At 42.2% G+C, this 20,198-nt stretch overlaps 1 protein-coding gene across 2 annotated transcripts; it reads right to left on the reverse strand.

Moving 5' to 3' along the window:
- Window positions 1–811: 811 nt before the first annotated feature.
- On the reverse strand, window positions 812–19,472 carry LOC115201164 (AMSH-like protease). Of its 2 annotated transcripts, none has more exons than XM_029764513.1 (11): window positions 18,707–19,472; window positions 8,985–9,091; window positions 7,449–7,666; window positions 7,186–7,261; window positions 6,616–6,711; window positions 5,960–6,269; window positions 5,582–5,706; window positions 5,014–5,151; window positions 1,899–2,011; window positions 1,394–1,493; window positions 812–1,033 (listed from the first exon to the last, which is right to left on the reverse strand). In XM_029764513.1, exons 2-11 carry the CDS (start codon window positions 9,063–9,065, stop codon window positions 977–979), a joined length of 1,314 nt encoding a protein of 437 aa, XP_029620373.1. In that variant the 5' UTR covers window positions 9,066–9,091; window positions 18,707–19,472; the 3' UTR covers window positions 812–976. The 2 variants fall into 2 exon arrangements, with proteins under 2 accessions (XP_029620373.1, XP_029620374.1); XM_029764514.1 differs by lacking the exon at window positions 18,707–19,472 and adding an exon at window positions 18,049–18,197.
- Window positions 19,473–20,198: the final 726 nt, after the last annotated feature.

Raw genomic sequence — 20,198 nt, forward strand, 5'->3', positions numbered from 1 at the left:
CATTCCACCTCGATGGGCTACTTTTAATAATAATTTAGTTACGGTTTTCTTTTAGGTCAACACTTCAAGATAAATCAAGATTCAAAAATGTCAAGGCTAAAATCCAACTGGCCAAATGTAATCTATTATAACTAAGACTAAAAAGACAACATGAAACTTCCTAAACCACATAGAGCCATCACAATTCAAGTCCATTTTATATTGCGTTTCAAAAAAATGTTTTGTTCATTTGTTGAATCTCTGCATATGTAATCAATTGTGTAAATACTGTATAATTGTGTCTTTCAAGTCTTGTCTGTTGTATCCTGTACCAAGAAAGTTAAGGGTAAGGATACCTTCATGGGAGACTATCATTCATGTAATCATTCATATAACACACGCACCTGCTCGCACACACACTTTATTCTCAGCCAGTTGTTCTCACACTGAAACACCTAAGGCCATTTACAGTAAGCCTGCGTGCTAAAATAGTTCTCTCTGGAGAATTTCACATCAAATCTGACAAGGAGAAAGACTATCTGCCTCAAAAACTCCCCTCTGCCAAAACTGTCAAGCCAAGCTATCAAAAAGCCCCCCCCCCAAAAAAAAATCCCATACTTAAAGTGAATAAAGAGTTGATAAAACAACACCATTAGAACAATTCCAGTTTCAATTCACAGTACCTCATTTCAAAAAAATAAGTTAATACAAAAGCCTTCATTGTAAACAAAGGTGTAAATGGGGTGGCAGGTAGCCTAGTGGTTAGAGCGTTGGGCCAGTAACCAAAAGGTTGCTAGATCAAATCCCCGAGCTGACAATGTAAAAATCTGTCGTTCTGCCCCTGAACAAGGCAGTTAACCCACTGCTCCCTGGTAGGCCGTCATTGTCAATAAGAATATGTTCTTAACTGACTTGCCTGGTTAAATAAAGGTTAAAATAAATAGGAGTTCCAGTTTGTGATGGTGAGGGTTGTGGGTGTCTTGTCTTCCCCTCGCTGTCACCGGAGGTCCAGCACTGTTGTTTTCGAGTCCTTTATAACAACATGCCTACAGATCTGAAAATAGGAAAGGCCTTGTTTAATTCTCAGGTTAACTAACAACAACAGTGGAGAAGCACAACCATGAACAGAGGGACACCATTTTTAATGTAACCTTTATTTAACTAGGCAAGTCAGTTAAAAACAAATTCTTATTGACAATGACGGCCTACAGGGGAACAGTGGGTTAACTGCCTTGTTCAGGGCCAGAACGACAGATTTTTACCTTGTCAGCTCGGGGATTCGACATGAACACACACACACACACACAATACAATACACACAAGCTCTATTTGTGACTGTGCTGAATAAGAGGGAGGCTGCGGAGGCAGTGAGGCCTCTCTGTCTGCTGGGAGGCTGTCTGTGTGTATTACTTACGCTAAAGAGCGGCGGGTCCTTGGAGTGTGGGTGAAAGCCCTTCAGTCTGCAGCCGGCGACCTCCCTCATCCCAGAGCTGGTGAGTCTGAACACTCCCGTACTGCAGCACACAGATCACAGACACAGGACTTGTCTACATACAGTAGGGCTCATGGCCAAAGGAAGTCATGACATCCATCTGGTAAAACTAGAGCGTCTTCCAGCCAAGCAACTGTAAGGCCTACGTTAGGTTAGTCATCTGAGTTCTGAACTTATGCCTGAGGCTTATTCACTGAGGTAGAACATTTAGTGCTGTGTAGAATTAGATAGAGATGTTAAGTATAGAACTGACACAACCCATTCTTCCACATCACAGAGAATCATCATGTCGGTTCTACATCACGCATTTCCGGTAACATTGCTCCCTACTAAACTATTTGATACCACCCACATTGCATGGATTGGTTATCTTTAGCATTAGCATCAACAGGCTTACTCCTTCTAGCAGACAGGGACAGGGACTCACTCGTTGTGTTTGGGCGAGCAGACGATGGCGATGGCTTCAGGCAGCATGAGCTGGTAGGAGCCGTGTGTATGCAGGTCAACACTGGACAGAAAGGCCGTCTGGGTGGGGTGGGTCTGAGGGCAGAGGAGAGCAACAGTCAGAAGAGTTGGTTAGAGATAATGGAACTGTGTCAGAAATATGTTAGGTGTTATATTTGATATTTACAGATTGTGTTTATTCCCCAAAATCAGTAGAAATAGATTTCTGTCTGCCCCTCCCCTGTATAACTCCCATGTTAGGCGTTATAAGACCTGGGCTTCCGGGGCTGCAGCCCTGAATGTTTTTGGTCAAGTCTCGAACCTTTTGATGATCAACGAATTTAGAAATTGCAGGCTGTAATCATCATCTACGTTTCCATAAACGGCGCATCACTTACACGCTAGGCAAGTGCTCAGTTTTGTGACTGTCATGGTTTTATCATTACTTTAGTGAAAACCGTGTATCTATAGCCCAAACCATTCAAAAAGATACAATCCATTTCACCGGAGGTACAGTGTCTTGTTTATTTTCTTCTATTATGAATTTGTGGGAAGTATTGGATGAATAAAATTTCCCGGGCAGTTTTAAAGCTAGGTTACTCGCAGACCGCTTACTAGCCTATTTGTCTTATAACAAACAAGCTGTTCAGTCATGTTACCTTTTAGCTAACAACCTTGTAACTGGACACGCACACATTTGGATTAAGATGGCACATGGAAAATAAGAGATTGTGAACCCAAAAATACACGTTTTCTTTGAGTGGAAAAACATTCATAGACATAATTTGGGTAGAGTGTAACCCTGGGTACATTTAGGCTACGCTTTGTTGTCTTCAGGAGATTTTCGGTTTAATTTCTTTCTTCCACATCAGCTGATATAATTCAGTGGAACAATTCCTATTCCTTATGATTGGCTATCTCTTACAGAAAAACCACATGATTTCACATGTGCTACCCCACGGCAAGCGGTACCAGAGCGCCAAGTCTAGGACCAAAAGGCTAGTGTAGAAAATATAAAAAAATAAAGAAAAAGCCTTGAATGAGTAGGTGTATCCAAACTTTTGACTGGTACTGTATTATTAGTGTATTTTGTTTATATCAAAGTGTGCCCGATTTACGCATTTATGCTGTTGAAATAAAAAAAATCTTCTTCCGTGGGAGGATGCCCCCTCTGGTTTTGGGCTAAGCTCCCAATGTCCTCAACTCCTAGAAACGCCCCTGGCACAGACTCAGAAGGCAGGTCTATGATTAACTTTGACATCTGAACCAATGGACCTGGTTTCTATGGTGATATTTGATTATGCAAATTAAACGGTGGGGGGTAAGTGTGCGCACACATGCTTCTGTGTGCGTGTGTGTATATGAGTGCATAAGTGTGTATGTATGTGTATATGTGCATGTTTGAGTGCATCTGTGTGTGTACATGTGTGTGTGCGCTTGCGCATACAGTTGAAGTCAGAAGTTTACATACATTGAGGTTGGAGTCATTAAAACTTGTTTTTCAACCACTCCACAAATTTCTTGTTAACAAACTATAGTTTTGGCAAGTCGGTAATGACATCTACTTTGTGCATGACACAAGTAATTTTTCCAACAATTGTTTGCAAACAGATTATTTCACTTATAATTCACTGTATCACAATTCCATGGGTCAGAAGTTTACATACACTAAATTGACTGTCTTTAAACAGCATGGAAAATTCCAGAAAATAATGTCATGGCTTTAGAAGCTTCTGATAGGCTAATTGACAACATCTGAGTCAATTGGAGGTGTACCTGTGGATGTATTTCAAGGCCTATCTTCAAACTCAGTGCCTCTTTGCTTGACATCATGGGAAAATCAAAAGAAATCAGCCTAGACTGAAAACAAAAACAATTGTAGACCTCCGCAAATCTGGTTCATCCTTGGCAGCAATTTCCAAACGCCTGAAGGTACCACATTCATCTGGACAAACAATAGTACGCAACTATAAACACCATGGGACCACGCAGCCGTCATACCGCTCAGGAAGGAGACGCATTCTGTCTCCTAGAGATGAACGTACTTTGGTGCAAAAGTGTAAATCAATGCCAGAAAAACAGCAAAGGACCTTGTGAAGATGCTGGAGGAAACAGGTACAAAAGTATCTATGTCCACAGTAAAACAAGTCCTATATCGATGTAACCTGAAAGGCCGCTCAGCAAGGAAGAAGCCACTGCTCCAAAACCGCCATAAAAAAAGCCAGACTACGGTTTGCAACTGCACATGGGGACAAAGATCGTACTTTCTGGAGAAATGTCCTCTGGTCTGATGATAGAAAAATAGAACTGTTTGGCCATAATGACCATCGCTATGTTTGGAGGAAAAAGGGGGAGGCTTGCAAGCCGATAAACACCATCCCAACCGTGAAGCACGGGGGTAGCAGTATCATGTTGTGGGGGTGCTTTGCTGCAGGAGGGACTGGTGCACTTCACAAAATAGATGGCATCATGAGGGAGGAAAATTATGTGGATATATTGAAGCAACATCTCAAGACATCAGTCAGGAAGTTAAAGCTTAGTCGCAAATGACCCCAAGCATACTTCCAAAGTTGTGGCAAAATGGCTTAAGGACAACCAAGTCAAGGTATTGGAGTGGCCATCACAAAGCCCTGACCTCAATCCTATAGAAAATTTGTGGGCAGAACTTAAAAAACGTGTGCGAGCAAGGAGGCCTACAAACCTGACTCAGTTACACCAACTCTGTCAGGAAGAATGGGCCAAAATTCACCCAACTTATTGTGGGAAGCTTGTGGAAGGCTACCTGAAACGTTGACCCAAGTTAAACAATTTAAAAGGCAATGCTACCAAAATACTAATTGAGTGTATGTAAACTTCTGACCCACTGGGAATGTGATGAAAGAAATGAAAGCTGAAATAAATCATTCTCTCTACTATTATTCTGACATTTTATTCTTAAAATAAAGTGGTGATCCTAACTGAACTAAGACAGGGAATTTTTACTAGGATTAAATGTCAAGAATTGTGAAAAACGGAGTTTAAATGTATTTGGCTAAGGTGTATGTAAACTTCTGACTTCCAACTGTATGTGTGGAGGTGTGTGTGTAGTGTCGACTCACATGGATCCAGCCCAGAGTCAGTAGGTTGTGGTGGTCCTGGAAACTAAAGAGCTCCTCCACGTTTTCCATATCACAGTAGTCTGGGCCGGCTGACTGTTTGGGCACCACCACATGGGTCAGCATGAACTCGTTTTGAGTCTGGAAGAGACAAAGGTAACACATCCTATGAGTTAATGCATTACAATGCACAACATAGTCGCTAATAACTGTGCATAAGTCTGCTGGCACTGAGGTACTGTTATTGCTATTTTGCAGGATTTAGCACACCAACCTACACACAACAATCTGATGCATGCACATGACATACAGTACATCATAAAATGAGAGCAAATACTGTTGCAACTACAATCAACTTTGAACACCTTACATTGGCAACCTCCCGCTCTCCTCCTACTTGACATAGCTATTGTTTGCAGATGGAATGGCACTGAGTAAAAATGGTGTCTCCTACAGTTTGCTTAGATAAGGTAAACAGTAGCCTGGGAAGTTTGACTTTCCCCAATAAACTGGAAGTTTGTCGACAAATAAAATAGATCAATGTTTGTGCGCAGAGCAGAGCATGTCTTACCAGTTTTCCACAGAGTACCCCACATGTCTCTATTCCCCTGGCTGTGTTACTGTCGGCTAGCAGTAGAAACCTGTAGGTCAGGTCTCTAGGAATGACCACCCGCCTCAGGCCCTCAATCCGTTGATCTGTATGGACACACACACACCACACTTAAGCACAGTATGTGTAACAACAGTAACAGGATGTCCATCAGTGTGACTCATGCAACACAAAAACATGCATCAACAGTGACTAACCAGCTCAACTATATAAACCATCTATTAATATACCTCATTATTGACTTCCCCATTACCTTACTAATGGATAGTCTGAGTAACAATCACTCAATCGAAAATATAGAACCTAGATGTTATATACTAATGGGAGCAGGACACTCACTATGTACGCCAGCCAGTGTAGCTGCTGGCTTGCTGCTGGGGAGAAGCTGTTTATTGCGGTTTGGGTCGAGACGAACATGGTTCTTGGAGGAGTGGGACAGGCAGGAGCCGTCTGTTTGTTCAGGCACTTTAGCGACCGCCTCGTCTCTGCGATTGGCCAGCTCCTGCCTGCGCAGTTGGTCCTCGAAGTAGCGGAACTGCTCCGACTCCATCTGCATCCTGCGCAGCTGCGCCACCCTCTGCCTCTCCTGCTCAACCAGAGACATCTTCTGCAGCTGCTGGCCGCAGCAATCCGCCACCAACGCCTGGCTCTGCACACGCACACAAACGAGTGCACACATGAACACGCACGTGCACGCACAAACCAAAGACACACTTCAGATCTGTGCCATTTTAATATCAGTACAATTTGTTGATATGCACGATCTTACTCCTAAACATTCAGCATCACTACTTATCGCAAACTACAAATGTAACTACAAACTGCTGCATTGAAGCATTCACATTCTCCGAACAAGTGATACAAATACCACATTGTAACTAATATGAACAGGTGTTGCACACTAGCACTGGGCTTAGAGCCACACATTGTGCTCCCAGCCAGTCTCCTAGCTAATCTCAAGGAATGTAACGAACGGTTTGGGTGCTAAACCTTACCTGACTTTTGAGATACTCTGTATGTTCCTTGTTGTACTTCTCGTGGAGGAGCTTCTTCAATTGATCTTTCCGCGGAAATGCGACATCTTGCAACTTCTGAGAATAAAATCAACTGTGTGAGTGCAGGCAGGGAAATACTTTCTTCCATTAGCCGTGGTACTTTGTAGCTCCAATGGTCAATAAGAGTGGGCCAAATCATTACATGAAGAATAGAAAACGAGGAGACATTCATCTACCATTTCAAAGTTCTTAATAGATCGTAGTGGCGCTTCTATTGTTTGTCAACAAAAGGTAATCTACAGCCCATTCTAAACTCGTGCTGTTCCTGAGCTGACCTTGGACTCGCTTACCTTTACATACATCACTTAAATCAAAGCAGACCTGAATCCCCCCCACTAAGTATGAGGCACCCACTAAGTAGCCTACCACTCAGCCAGACAGACAGGGCCCTCGTACCACCCTGCCACTCCTCTCTCCATCCCTCCAGCCAGGCTAATAAGCCCTGATGTTAATGAGCTTTCCGCAGGGCTGAGCACCACATGGATCCACTCAAAACAGAAGCAGGCTTACCTTTATTATCACCTGTTTCTCAGGCACACTGCACTGCTGGTAGTCTCGATGGCTGGGGAGTTTCTCGACAAACAGACTAGAACACAACAGAGAGATAGTGGGTGGTTAGACAGATTACAGTAGTGCATTAATCATCAGATACTGTACTTGATCTGCCATTAGTACATTGGACATAGCCCAAAGGTATGCTAGTACTACACTCTATCATTGGCACGAGTCTAGACACAGGTATTAGATTCTCTCTCTCTCTCTCCTCTCCTTACGTGATGAACTTGTTGTAGAGGACGTAGGCGTTCTCCAGGCTGCCCTCCTCCAGGTACACGGCGGCCATGCGCTCCATCTCCACGCCGGAGCGGAAGTAGCGGCGTGGCGTGATCTCCTCGTTGATCTCGATGCTGCAGCCCATCTTGCTGAGGGCCCGCACGCGCTCTGCCGCTGTCAGGCTCACGTCCGTGTGGTCCGGCTCGGCCGCCAGCTTCTTCTGTTGGGGGGGGGTCAAAGGTCACCGGGATCAGAGATCAACGTTCAAACACCAGGGTCAGAGTCCGAGAGGACACGGGCAGAGCAGTCACAAAGGTCAACTTAGGAGTCAAAGTACAAGCATCGGAGTGTAGTAGATGTCCCTAGAAACTGATCAAAGGCTAGTATTGCATTAGGATAGAACTAAGTCAACCTGGTTATCAACACCAGCATTAGAACACCTCTTTCTACACCCCAGGGCTTAAAACAACACATTCATCACTAACATTGAATCAGTACCAGAAAAACCCTAAGGCCAACAGTCTGACACAGCAACACTATCACCCCTAGCAGCAGTACTACTGTAGCTTCTTCTGAAACAACAGCTAGCATCAGCATGGGCTGTCTCCATCACTAGTCTCCCAGCCCTCCCTCTCCAGGTGGTCACATGACCAGACAACATCATCACTGTTCATCCTTCACTGGGACAGGGCGGCCAGTGCAGGTTCAGTGGGCGGGGGTTGGGGGGATTGAGGGGGGAGCTGATCGGAAGCCTGCTCCCTCTGAGCCCGCTGCTATGCTAGCCCCCGCTTTGGCCTGAGCGGCACTGCTCTGCACCATACTAATGAGCACAGCACAGAACACACTGGACACTGCTGCTGCAGAGTTCCTATAAGGTTACTACTGAATGTGGGCGTCTTATCCAGATTATACTGGACTCTACAGGGGGAAATTGATGAAGACTGCAGACAGAACCATTGCTCGCAGAACATAACGGGCAAAATAACGGGGGAAATGTTTGGACACTCAAAGTATCAAATTTAGACATCCATTTGGCAGTGATAGTTGAAGCAGGCATGAGCACTCTCTCTTTTGAGGGCTTGATAATAACATCTCCTTTGTCTAATCATCTATTCACGAGCTGCGGAAGTCTGAAGAGGCTAACATCCGCTCTATCGCTCATTCTCTCCTTCCATCCATCCATCTCTCCCAACGTAGGTTGGAGGGATGGCCCTGAATGGAGAGATGAGTCTGAATGACAGAGCAGCTGCAGTGGGAATACTAATGTGAGTGAGTCAGAGGAAAACGTTGGAGTGGACCCCCCAGACCCACTAACCCATTTCCCCCCCCACTCTCTACAGAGTAAACTCATTCACCCCAGCCTTCCATCAGCCTTCCTATACTAACCTTGAATCCTTTGATTACCAAGACAAGAGCCCTCTAGCCCCTCCTTTCACACCGCCTCTTCCTCTCCTACCTATCCCACTCCACACACAGCTCACCCCTCCCTGCTTCACCCCCCACCCTAAGTACCCTCACCGTTGACTGACAAGACTCACCAGTGTGCTGAAGCTGAAGCCTTGCTCCATGGTGTCTTTAGACTGCAGGGTCACAGGCTCCAATCTTCCCAATGTGTCCATCTGTCATCTCCCAAGATTATAGCCCACTGGAGACGAGAGGAGCGAAACCTTAGCTTGGCTAATGGCCATGACTCTGCTGTGTAATGATGACCATTGGATCGATAAGGTTTCCTCTCACTGAGAGAGACACATTCATGTTGTCCACAGAGACAGCTTACCCTCGGTAGTAGTCATATAAAATGGTCAAGAGCTTGGCTTATAACCTGACTTGAATGACAAGTACGGCTATTGGATTTGTTTCGCTTTTTCAGCCGTATAGTTTCTCTGTTGTTTCATAGCACAAGAGCTTCCAAAAGCAGCCTCTCAATCAAATTCTAACAGGTTTTTCAAAATAGCTCAACATGCCTCCCAGAAAATGTGCTACTGTTGCTATGACAGCTTGTAACCAAGCAGCAAAATAGGGTGAGTCATGGACATATTTTGCTGAGATGAAATCCTTGATGGGGCTTTATCTAGCTTGGTCAATTAGCTGATTTCAGTAGTGCGTTTAATCATCTGGGTTCCCTCTATTCTTCAATCCAAAAATTACTCTTTGATACTGCAACAGATTTGAATGCAAGATGTTGCCATACATTCAAACCCTTTCCATTCCTCAGTGATATGCAGTGATAGTCTGCTTGATGCTGCCTTGGAAATCTAGGTGTAATTAACACTGCTTGAGGCTGACTTTAATGTGAAGGGAAAAAAACTACTTCAAGTCAGTGACTGTAAAATGACCATATTTCTGCAGTTAATAACTGTATTTAATCATATATAAAAAAAGGTGGTTAGAATTCTGAAATATTTTCACCCCAAACCTTTGAACGGTAGTGTACAGTCGTGGCCAAAAGTTTTGAGAATGACACAAATATTAATTTTCACAAAGTTTTTTGCTTCAGTGTCTTTAAATATTTTTGTCAGATGTTACTATGGAATACTGAAGTATAATTACAAGCATTTCATATGTGTCAAAGGCTTTTATTGACAATTACATGAAGTTGATGCAAAAAGAGTCAAAATTTGCAGTGTTGACCCTTCTTTTTCAAGACCTCTGCAATCCACCCTAGCATGCTGTCAATTAACTTCTGGGCCACATCCTGACTGATGGCAGCCCATTCTTACATAATCAATGCTTGGAGTTTGTCAGAATTTGTGAGTTTTTGTTTGTCCATCCGCCTCTTGAGGATTGACCACAAGTTCTCAATGGGCTTAAGGTCTGGGGAGTTTCCTGGCCATGGACCCAAAATATCGATGTTTTGTTCCCCGAGCCACTTAGTTATCACTTTTGCCTTATGGCAAGGTGCTCCATCAGGCTGGAAAAGGCATTGTTCGTCACCAAACTGTTCCTGGATGGTTGGGAGAAGTTGCTCGGAGGATGTGTTGGTACCATTCTTTATTCATGGATGTGTTCTTAGGCAAAATTGTGAGTGAGCCCATTCCCTTGGCTGAGAAGCAACCCCACACATGAATGGTCTCTGGATGCTTTACTGTTGGCATGACACAGGACTGATGCTAGGGCTCACCTTGTCTTCTCCGGACAAGCTTTTTTCCGGATGCCCCAAACAATCGGAAAGGGGATTCATCAAAGAAAATGACTTTACCCCAGTCCTCAGTAGTCCAATCCCTGTACCTTTTGCAGAATATCAGTCTGTCCCTGATGTTTTTCCTGGAGAGAAGTGGCTTCTTTGCTGCCCTTCTTGACACCAGGCCATCCTCCAAAAGTCTATACCTCACTGTGCGTGCAGATGCACTCACACCTGTCTGCTGCCATTCCTGAGCAATTTCTGTACTGGTGGTGCCCTGATCCCGCAGCTGAATCAACTTTAGGAGACGGTCCTGGCACTTGCTGGACTTTCTTGGGTGCTATGAAGCCTTCTTCATAACAATTGAACCGCTCTTTAGGTGCAATCTTACTGGCAGCAATATCCTTGCCTGTGAAGCCCTTTTTGTGCAAAGCAATGATGACGGCATTTGTTTCCTTGCAGGTAACCATGATTGACAGGGAAGAACAATGATTCCAAGCACCACCCTCCTTTTGAAGCTTCCAGACTGTTATTCGAACTCAATCAGCATGACAGAGTGATCTCCAGCCTTGTCCTCGTCAACACTCACACCTGTGTTAACGAGAGAATCACTGACATGATGTCAGCTGGTCCTTTCGTGGCAGGGCTGAAATGCAGTGGAAATGTTTTTTGGGGATTCAGTTCATTTACATGGCAAAGAGAGACTTTGCAATTAATTGCAATTCATCTGATCACTCTTCATAACATTCTGGAGTATATGCAAATTGCCATCATACAAACTGAGGCAGCAGACTATGTGAAAATTAATATTTGTGTCATTCTCAAAACTTTTGGCCACGACTGTACATTGACATTGGGGTGGTGCTTGGATTCCTACTTTCTCTGCAAGAAGCAGTAATGCTCAAGCAGATGGGAACGACATTCACTGATTCAAATACAATTACAGGAGACATGAAAGGCTTCAGTCACTCACAGATTATGAACACAGCATGACTAACTTAATGCATGAAAAATCAACTACATTTCTAGTTTTTGGCAATGTGTCTTATTTTCAATAAATGTACAATATTTTAGCCTGCATTTTGTACATTCTCACCCAAGATTCTCATTACTGAAATGTGTCTGGATTAAATTCTCGGGTCAATTTTACTTTAGAAAGCCTAATCTATTTTAATAAAACAAAATCTGTTGCTGTAGTTTGTCCATAACTCACAAAAATTGTATTTTAGTTGAATTTTACATTAAACTGTTAGATGTATTATGTAACAACACAGTGTCTGTAGACGTGTCTAATTACGTAACACTGTAAAAACTCCAATTAGTTTTTAAATAAAGTTGTATTCACCCATGCATGATGCATCATCTAAAGCAGGTATTCCCAAACTGGGGTACGCGCAATGCGGTCGGGAGTACGCCAAATAAAAATGTGATTCACATAATAAAATATAAAAAGATTCTTCACATTTTCAAACAGTCCATTTATAGACACATACCAGCTCTACTGGTAGTACTGCTACTACCAGCAGTACTACACCTGCACCTGTCGACGACAAGTTGTTCTGTTTCCTTGAGCACATCCAATGATAGCTTCAGTAATTCTACATTTGTTGTTAGCCTAGCTAGCATGGACACTGACAGTTGTGAAGCTGACGCAGCCAAAGAGCTACTGCCCCCTTTCCTGGGAAAGCACTGAAAAAACAGACAGGGACATTGGACCTTCAAAGAGGCGCAAATATGATGAGAACTACGTTGATTTGGGGTTCACTTATATTGGGAGTAGTGCCTTTCCTCAGCCACAGTGGGTTACATGTGCAAAAGTACTATTTCACAACTCAATGAAACCTTCACTCTTCCGCAGACATTCAGAAACAAAACATGCCAATTTGAAAAATAAGCCACAGGAGTTTTTTGAGCGAGAATTAAGACGACTTTCGAGTAGTAAGACATGTATAAAAGCAGCAGATACCATTAATAAGAAGGGGCTAGAAGTGTCTTATATGGTGAGCTACTGAGTAGCTAGGATAGACAAGCCACATACTATTGTGGAAGACTTAATTCTTCCTGCTGTCGCGGATATGGCTGGGACAACGCTGGGGGAAAAGCCCCAAAAACTATACAGACAATGTCTTCATCAAACAACACTGTTTCACGACGCATCAGTGACATGGCAGGAGATGTTTTGAAACATTACTGCTTCGCAAACAAGCCAGTGAATTCTATGCGTTACAGCTGGATGAGTCAACAGACGTGGCGGGCCTGGCACAGCTCCTGGTATATGTCCGTTATGTTTATGGGGGGTCAATTAAGGAAGACATCATCTTCTGCAAACCACTGAAAACCAGGACAACAGGAGAGGATATTTTTAAGTACTGGACAGCTTTGTGACATCAAATGGACTTATGTGGTCAAGATGTGTCGGTATCTGTACTGATGGCGCAAAAGCCATGACAGGGAGACATAGTGGAGTGGTAACGCGCGTGCAAGCAGTTGCTCCCGACGCCACTTGGGTACACTGCAGCATCCACTGAGAGGCTCTCGCTGCCAAGGTAATGCCTGACAGCTTGAAATACATTTTGGACACTACAATGAAAATGGTTCCCTTTGTTAAAGCAAGGTCCCTGAACTCTTGTGTATTTCCAGCACTATGCAATGATATGGGCAGCGACCATGTAACACCTTTACAACATACAGAAGTGCGCTGGTTATCAAGGGGCAAAGTATTGAATTGAGAGACGAACTTAAAGTTGTCTTTACTGACCATAATTTTCACTTGTCTGACTGACTGCTTGCATGATGACGAGTTTCTCACATGACTGGCCTATCTGGGTGATGTTTTTCTCACCTGAATTATCTTTATCTAGGATTACAGGGACTCTCCGCAACTATATTCAATGTGCGGGACAAAATTGAGGCTATGATTAAGAAGTTGAAGCTCTTCTCTGTCTGCATTAACAAGGACAACACACAGGTGTGTGCAAATTAACTCAAGCTAACAGACAATGTCAAATGTGATATAGCGAAGCAACTGAGTGAGTTCGGTGCGCAATTACGCAGGTACTTTCCTGAAACGGATGAGACAAACAACTGGATTCATTATCCCTTTCATGCCCTGCCTCCAGTCCACTTACGATATCTGAACAAGAGAGCCTCATCGAAATTGCAACCTGCGGTTCTGTGAAAATGTAATTTAATCAGACGCCACTGCCAGATTTCTGGATTGGGCTGCGCTCAGAGTATCCTGCCGTGGCAAATCGCGCTGTTAAGTCACTGATGCACTTTGCAACCACTAGCATGAAAACTAAATACAGGCACAGACTGTGTGTGGAAAATGATTTAAGACTGAGACTCTCTCCAATACAACCCAACATTTCAGAGTTATGTGCATCCTTGCAAGCACACCCTTCTCATTAACCTGTTGTGAGTTATTCACAATTTTCGATGAACAAATACTGTTTTATATGTAAGGTGGTTAAATAAGGAGAAAAATTATTGATTATTATTATTTGTGCCCTGGTCCTCTAAGAGCTCTTTGTCACTTCCCACATGCCAGGTTGTGACAAAAACTCACACTCATTCTTATGTTTAATAAAATGTATCGTATAGTGTGTGTGTGTGGCAGGATTACAATGATGGCAAAAAACAACATTTGAGAGTGCGCTGACCCTGGTGCTAGAGGGGGTATGCAGCTGGAGGTTGAATGTTTGAACGGGTACGGGACTATAAAAAGTTTGGGAACCACTGATCTAGAGGAGTTGTCCTTAGATAAGCACAAGTTCATTACTTTATTTGCTTGTTTGCCTTCAGAATTAGGTTATTTTTCTCAAACACCCCATTTACCCCACTTGGCCTTCTCATTACCGAAACGGCTAAAAAGCTAAAATTGGTAAAATGTCAGAGAACCATTACCTTACCAGAATGTTGGCATGAATGGGCTTTAGTGATGTGGTCAATTGTTTGCTGACTCATAATTGCTGTCTCCTATAATATGAAAATTGAGCTATGTGCCTCATAACCGATATACACAATTCTCATTACCACATCATATTTAGGTCCATTTTGGTAATGATAACTGTAATTTCGGTAATGATAATAAGCTAATTCTAATGTATAGTCAATGGGGGGGCCGTGTTGGTAACTTTAATTATTTACTAAGACCACTCCTTAATAAACCGATTGTACAGATGTTGTAAAACAACAGTTATTTGATTAAGTAAGGTTTGTCAAGAAATACGGGGTGTATAAAACACATTTAACTTACTTTAAGCCACAATCGGCAGTTAATGCTTCAGCAAAGAGCAACCCCAGCAGTATATCCCCCATTTTGACACGTGTACCTGTTTTCACACTTACCTATACTGTTGTTTCATATCCCAAGACAGTTTTTGATCAGTATCTCACATATTTAGGTACTTTATAGGCATAATGTGTTGTGCCGTTTGCATTCCCACTCAATTCGGAAATACATCTAAAATATCTTACAACCACAAATATGCAAATCCTATTTACACAAAGCTAATATTACCTGTACAACTGTCATCAAGGCAAAGGGTGGCTATTTTGAAGAATCTCAAATAAATGTTGATTTGTTTAACCCTTTTTTGGTTACTACATGATTCCATGTGTTATTTCATAGTTTTGATGTCTTCACTATTATTCTACAATGCAAAGAAGAGTAAAAATAAATAAAAACCCTGGAATGAGTAGGTGTGTCCAAATCCACTTTTGACTTTTGAAAAAACATGCATGTAATTACAGTACTTATACTTACACTGAAGTAAGGGGTATTTTAATCAATTGCATTAAAGGGTGACTGCATTCCTGATTTGGCCTTGTTTTAGATTTGGTTCATTAAGAAATGCTAGCGGCCATTACTGATTTCAAATGTGAGTTGGTTTTGGGGTGTGGTTCAATGTTGGTGTCTTGTGTTCGCAGGTGGAAAGAGTTAGGCAAATATTTTTTTCTGGCCGATGTGAGAGCATGGCAAAATTGGTTTCACTTTGGATAGCCTATCGCCGGGGCTAGTTAGGGACGTCAATAAACTACACAATGCAAATGAGACAATATTTTAATCTTGCACAACTTCTCATTAAACACTTTCAATTTGTAAATACATTTCTACAATGTATAGTAGGTTTGAGGTTTTTAAGTCATTGAAATTTGGAACTGTTGGAATTTTAACATATTGTCCCATATACGTTGTGTAATTTACAGATGTTCCCAAACTAGCCTTATAGGGCTATCCAAAGTCAACCCAAATTTACCACAGGCATTTTGATCTGGTCAGGAGCAGCTGCACTCGGAATTTATGATTACTTGCATGCTGCCAGCTGTGGGCATGTGGGTTCGGTTGAAACAAACCCAAACTTCATTTACGTTGTGATGCAGTAATGACCACAAGTCTCACAAAACTCTGTTTTGGACAAGACTTACTTTATGAACAAAATTATCCTATTTACACTTTGTAGTACATTTTGACAGTAGAATAAATGTTACTGACTCATATTAACCCCACATAGGCTGTTTTCTAAATGACAAGTTCGTTTTTAACAGGGCCTAAAATGAACACCCGCCACCAGTCAAATGCAGGTAGATTTTGGCATTGGCAGGTAAGAGCCAATTTATGCTTGATCTGAAAATGTGGTCAGAGGCGCCAGTATGGCACGCAGAGGCCAAATTGAGCTCCGTACCACATCGCCGTGCGCCTCTAAAAAAAAGTACAACGTGGAGGGCTCAGTACAGCTCCGCATTGACATGATTGGTTAACGGAAGGTGAGGGCGAGAGGTCCTGTATAAACACAAACTCACTTCCTAAACAACAGCTCTGCGTTGCTCGGTGCAGAGCAAGAAGTATGAATGCCCTGACTTGTGCAGAGGCCATATCATCGTAAATGCTGCAAGGCCCACACAGATGTCAGATTGATCATGCAGTGCCTTTAACCCACACAGCGCTGCAACACTGCCTGGCTGGGGGCTGTGCGCACCTGAAGAACTGAGTGAATATTTTATTTTTAGTAGCGCTGGCACAGGTATAAAAGTTGGTCTAATTTACTTGAAACGAAAGTCTACTTAAGTGAGACTTTGTCCTGGTGTTTCTTGGCTATTTACATTGTTTTGTTCACAAACTAGGTTGTTTTTCAAAGTTTTGAGTTTCAAATGTTAGGGAAGAGAAGACAATGCAGCTACTAGTCAGACTCTCAATCTCACAGGCACAAACATGACTCGAGTCACGTTACCACGGTAACCTCCCGCCCTTCAAGGGACAGGTTAACATTTTTGTCTCTGTGATATTTTGTTTAATAGACTCAGTTCACCAAAAAAATGTACTTAAACAATATACCACATTGCTTCTTACTAGAAATACATGTATTGTTTTAGAAACTTTCAAAAGCTTGATCATCCATTTCTTGTGTTTTTTGGGGTCATTTCTGTGAAAAATGTGTTTTGCCTGGCGGGGGGGGGGGGCTTTACTTGGCTCATCACGCTCTAGCTCCTCCTTATGGCAGGCCGAGCGCCTGCAGGCTGACCTCGGTCGTCAGTTCAACGGGGTTTCCTCTGACACATGGATGCGTCTGGCTTCTGGGCGGGTGTTAAGAAGCGTTGTTTGGCAAGTCATGTTTTAGAGGACGCATGACTCGACCTTTGCCTCCCAAACCCGTTGGGGAGTTGCAGCGAGAAGACAAGATCAAAATAGCGGAGAAAAAGGGGGTACAAAAAAAAATGTTTTTTACTTTTTGGGACTTTTAAACTGTTGCGATAATGAGAATTTTTGCATTGATTGTTGTGGAAATTGTGGTAAAATGCATAATACCGGCTAAAAAAACTAATTATGAAATAGATAAGTACAGATCCTAATCTCAGTGATTTAAGGAGGACATTTCGTGAAAAATGATATTTCCTGAAAAATTATGCTTTTTTGGTCAAATGTGAGTTGTGAGAAAGACACAATCAGGAGTGTTCTACTCTGTTAGTACTATTTTCTATGATACAGTACAGTAAGGACAACGAACCAACATAATTCAAATGTTGCTTGAGAATGGAAAGGCATAGAAAGCTAAAAGTTGTTTTACAACATACCTAAGATGCCAAGTCAACAGAACATATTTTATTGACATGTCCCATTTTCTGAACGAACGTGTATTTCCAACAAAATTATTTGAGTCTTTCCTTCAATTGAATTTGCACAATAAATGCACCATTCAAAAACGTTAGGCTATTTTAAGATATGACTTACAAATTCAGGAAACAAAAAAAATGGTTTATGGCATGTGCTTGCATTGTAGTGCAGCCTACTATATTTGAGTCGCTGTATTAGTTAGACTACTGACATAATGGACCATTATCTTATCTTAACTAATACCCATTATAACAGTAGCTTAGCATTATTTGAATAACAAAAAAGTCACAGTGAATGTATATACATAGAAAGTAGGTAACTATTCATATGAAACAGAATGAAACATTGAATGAACATTGTAACTTACCCCTCTCAAACTGAGACTTGTCTGTGTGCTTCCTGTACGCTTTGGTAAACTGATGCACCTGGCACTAGCTAGTAGTACAACTTCTTTTGATAGCCATGTGTGTCAACAAAATGAGAAAATCACTGCCTACATGTCAACATTAGGAATGTGTCCCATCAGCAACATTGTATCTGTACAATAACGTCGATCATCACTTTGTCTACACTGAATTTGTAGTTTCAGATTCCATGTAGCAATATAGGACCTTCTATTCGACCTCTTGTTTGTGATTTAAAACCGATTTCTGGTCATTTCACCAGCTTTGCCACATCAGGAAATTTAAAGGGGGGGGGGGGCTTATGAATGATACTCACTCCTAATAAAAACACAATCACTGGCTACTGCGTGTAGGTTCTGGAAAATTAAAGAAACTATTTGATTTAACAGTTTAGCGTGCAGTAGACTGATAAATCGTGTAAATAGTTCAAAATGCGAACCAGTTTATTTGCTTTCCCCAAACTCCCCATCGTCACCCGCTAGAATTGAGTCCGAAAGCAGGAAACTGGCGTCAATAAAAGCCACTGTTAACTCATCCAAACCTGGCGTATTTAGCTTTTGTAAACCTACTTCATGAAGTCATTGTTCAAAATGAAAAGGGATAGAAAGAGCGAAAGTTTACCAATGGCTGACAGCTGTCTTTCAAATCCAATGTCCTAACAGGCGAAAGAGATTGTCATCCAGTCCTCCTATGATAGCATCGGCGCTGTGGTGTTGGTGGACAGCAGCCGTGGTCGCTATGAAGGGATGTGTCCTACCACACATGAAAGGGGTGGAGAGGAAAATCCACTCCAGCACACTACTAGACAAAAGAGAAAATGCCCTACAGCTTCGACACCGGCAACAGCATTTGCATCCTGTAATGCATAAGATTATTCATGGCGCACACGGCACAGCGGCGCTTGACACACTGCCATCACAAAAACGTGGGGTTGAAAAAAGAAATACATACATCTACAGAATGACCAACAAGAAGCTATTTGATTACCATTTGTCCAATAATTAATCTCATAGAAAAGCATATGATTTTGGACATACAATTACTCAACAGTGCATTCTGAATTGTCACCAGAGATGATTCTGATTAAAATTGGGTGCATTGGAAATAAATGTGGTGTAATAATCAAACTCCTTCACTAGAGGGCGTAGGCTACATTACGATACCTGCTGGGCGTTTTGGAACGTTCAGATAGAAATAGGCTATTTAGAACAAATATGCCTCACTAACATGTACAATAACGAATCACATCGGCTCTATTCAGTTCATTTCTAGCTGCAACGTTCGGCAACTACACGTGCGCTTTCTCCAAAAAATGTATGTGCTGTGATGGAACTGTGTGTATCAACTTCATAAAAGTTAACAGTGACCTATACCATAGCCTAAACAACATGAGCCTATTTAAAAGACAATCCAGCTAAATTGAATTAAGATTTGAATAATTCAAGTGTGGTTCACTCTGGATGAATTAAGGGCCTGTAACTGTAACATCATCATGCCCACGTTCATGATTACTGCATGGCTTTCCAGATTTGTCATTTATCTCTATTTGAATGAACATATGTGGCACAATGATAAACCCCACCCTTTGCATGGTGATGTTGTGCCATGTCTTACCTTTATGCAAAATGCTTACTCACACTTGATGCCTATTCAAACTTCTTAAAATTAGCATCGCAATAGACAAACTTTAGCCGACTACGGTTTGTGTCGGCAAATGTATCTTTGTGAAAATCGTCATTATTAAACACAGCTGAAAAAATAATAATCCGAAACATTAAATAATCCAACAAACCACACCCTAAATGTGTTAACCTACTTTGGGTGTAGGACTAGATGTTGAAAATGAGCAGTGGCCCGTGAGGTGCGTAGGCCTAAATTAAAAATGAAGAAGTTGGCTGTGGAAGTATTAGCCTAGGAACGTCAGTGATCTTCAGGTCGGAAAATCGGAGCTCTCGAAAAATGCCTGAGCTTCCGAAATGGAATTCCAAGTTGTATGATCGTTCAAAATGATTTTTTTCCCAGTCGGAACTCGTTTTTTTTCTCGAGTCGAGTTCCTCGTTCTCAGTCCCTTGTTGTATTGAACGCCGCATCTTTCTAGAGCTCTGACTTTCCG

Source organism: Salmo trutta, chromosome 10, assembly GCF_901001165.1.
Source record: "Salmo trutta chromosome 10, fSalTru1.1, whole genome shotgun sequence".
In the NCBI taxonomy this organism is placed as follows: domain Eukaryota; kingdom Metazoa; phylum Chordata; class Actinopteri; order Salmoniformes; family Salmonidae; genus Salmo; species Salmo trutta.

Coding starts and splice junctions, on each gene's coding strand:
- LOC115201164 (XM_029764513.1), bottom strand. CDS start 9,065: ATGGACACATTGGGAAGATTGGAGCCTGTGACCCTGCAGTCTAAAGAC. Junction 7,262..7,448: donor CTCTACAACAAGTTCATCAC/GTAAGGAGAGGA, acceptor GTTGTGTTCTAG/TCTGTTTGTCGAGAAACTCC. Junction 5,152..5,581: donor GGGTACTCTGTGGAAAACTG/GTAAGACATGCT, acceptor TGTCTCTTCCAG/ACTCAAAACGAGTTCATGCT.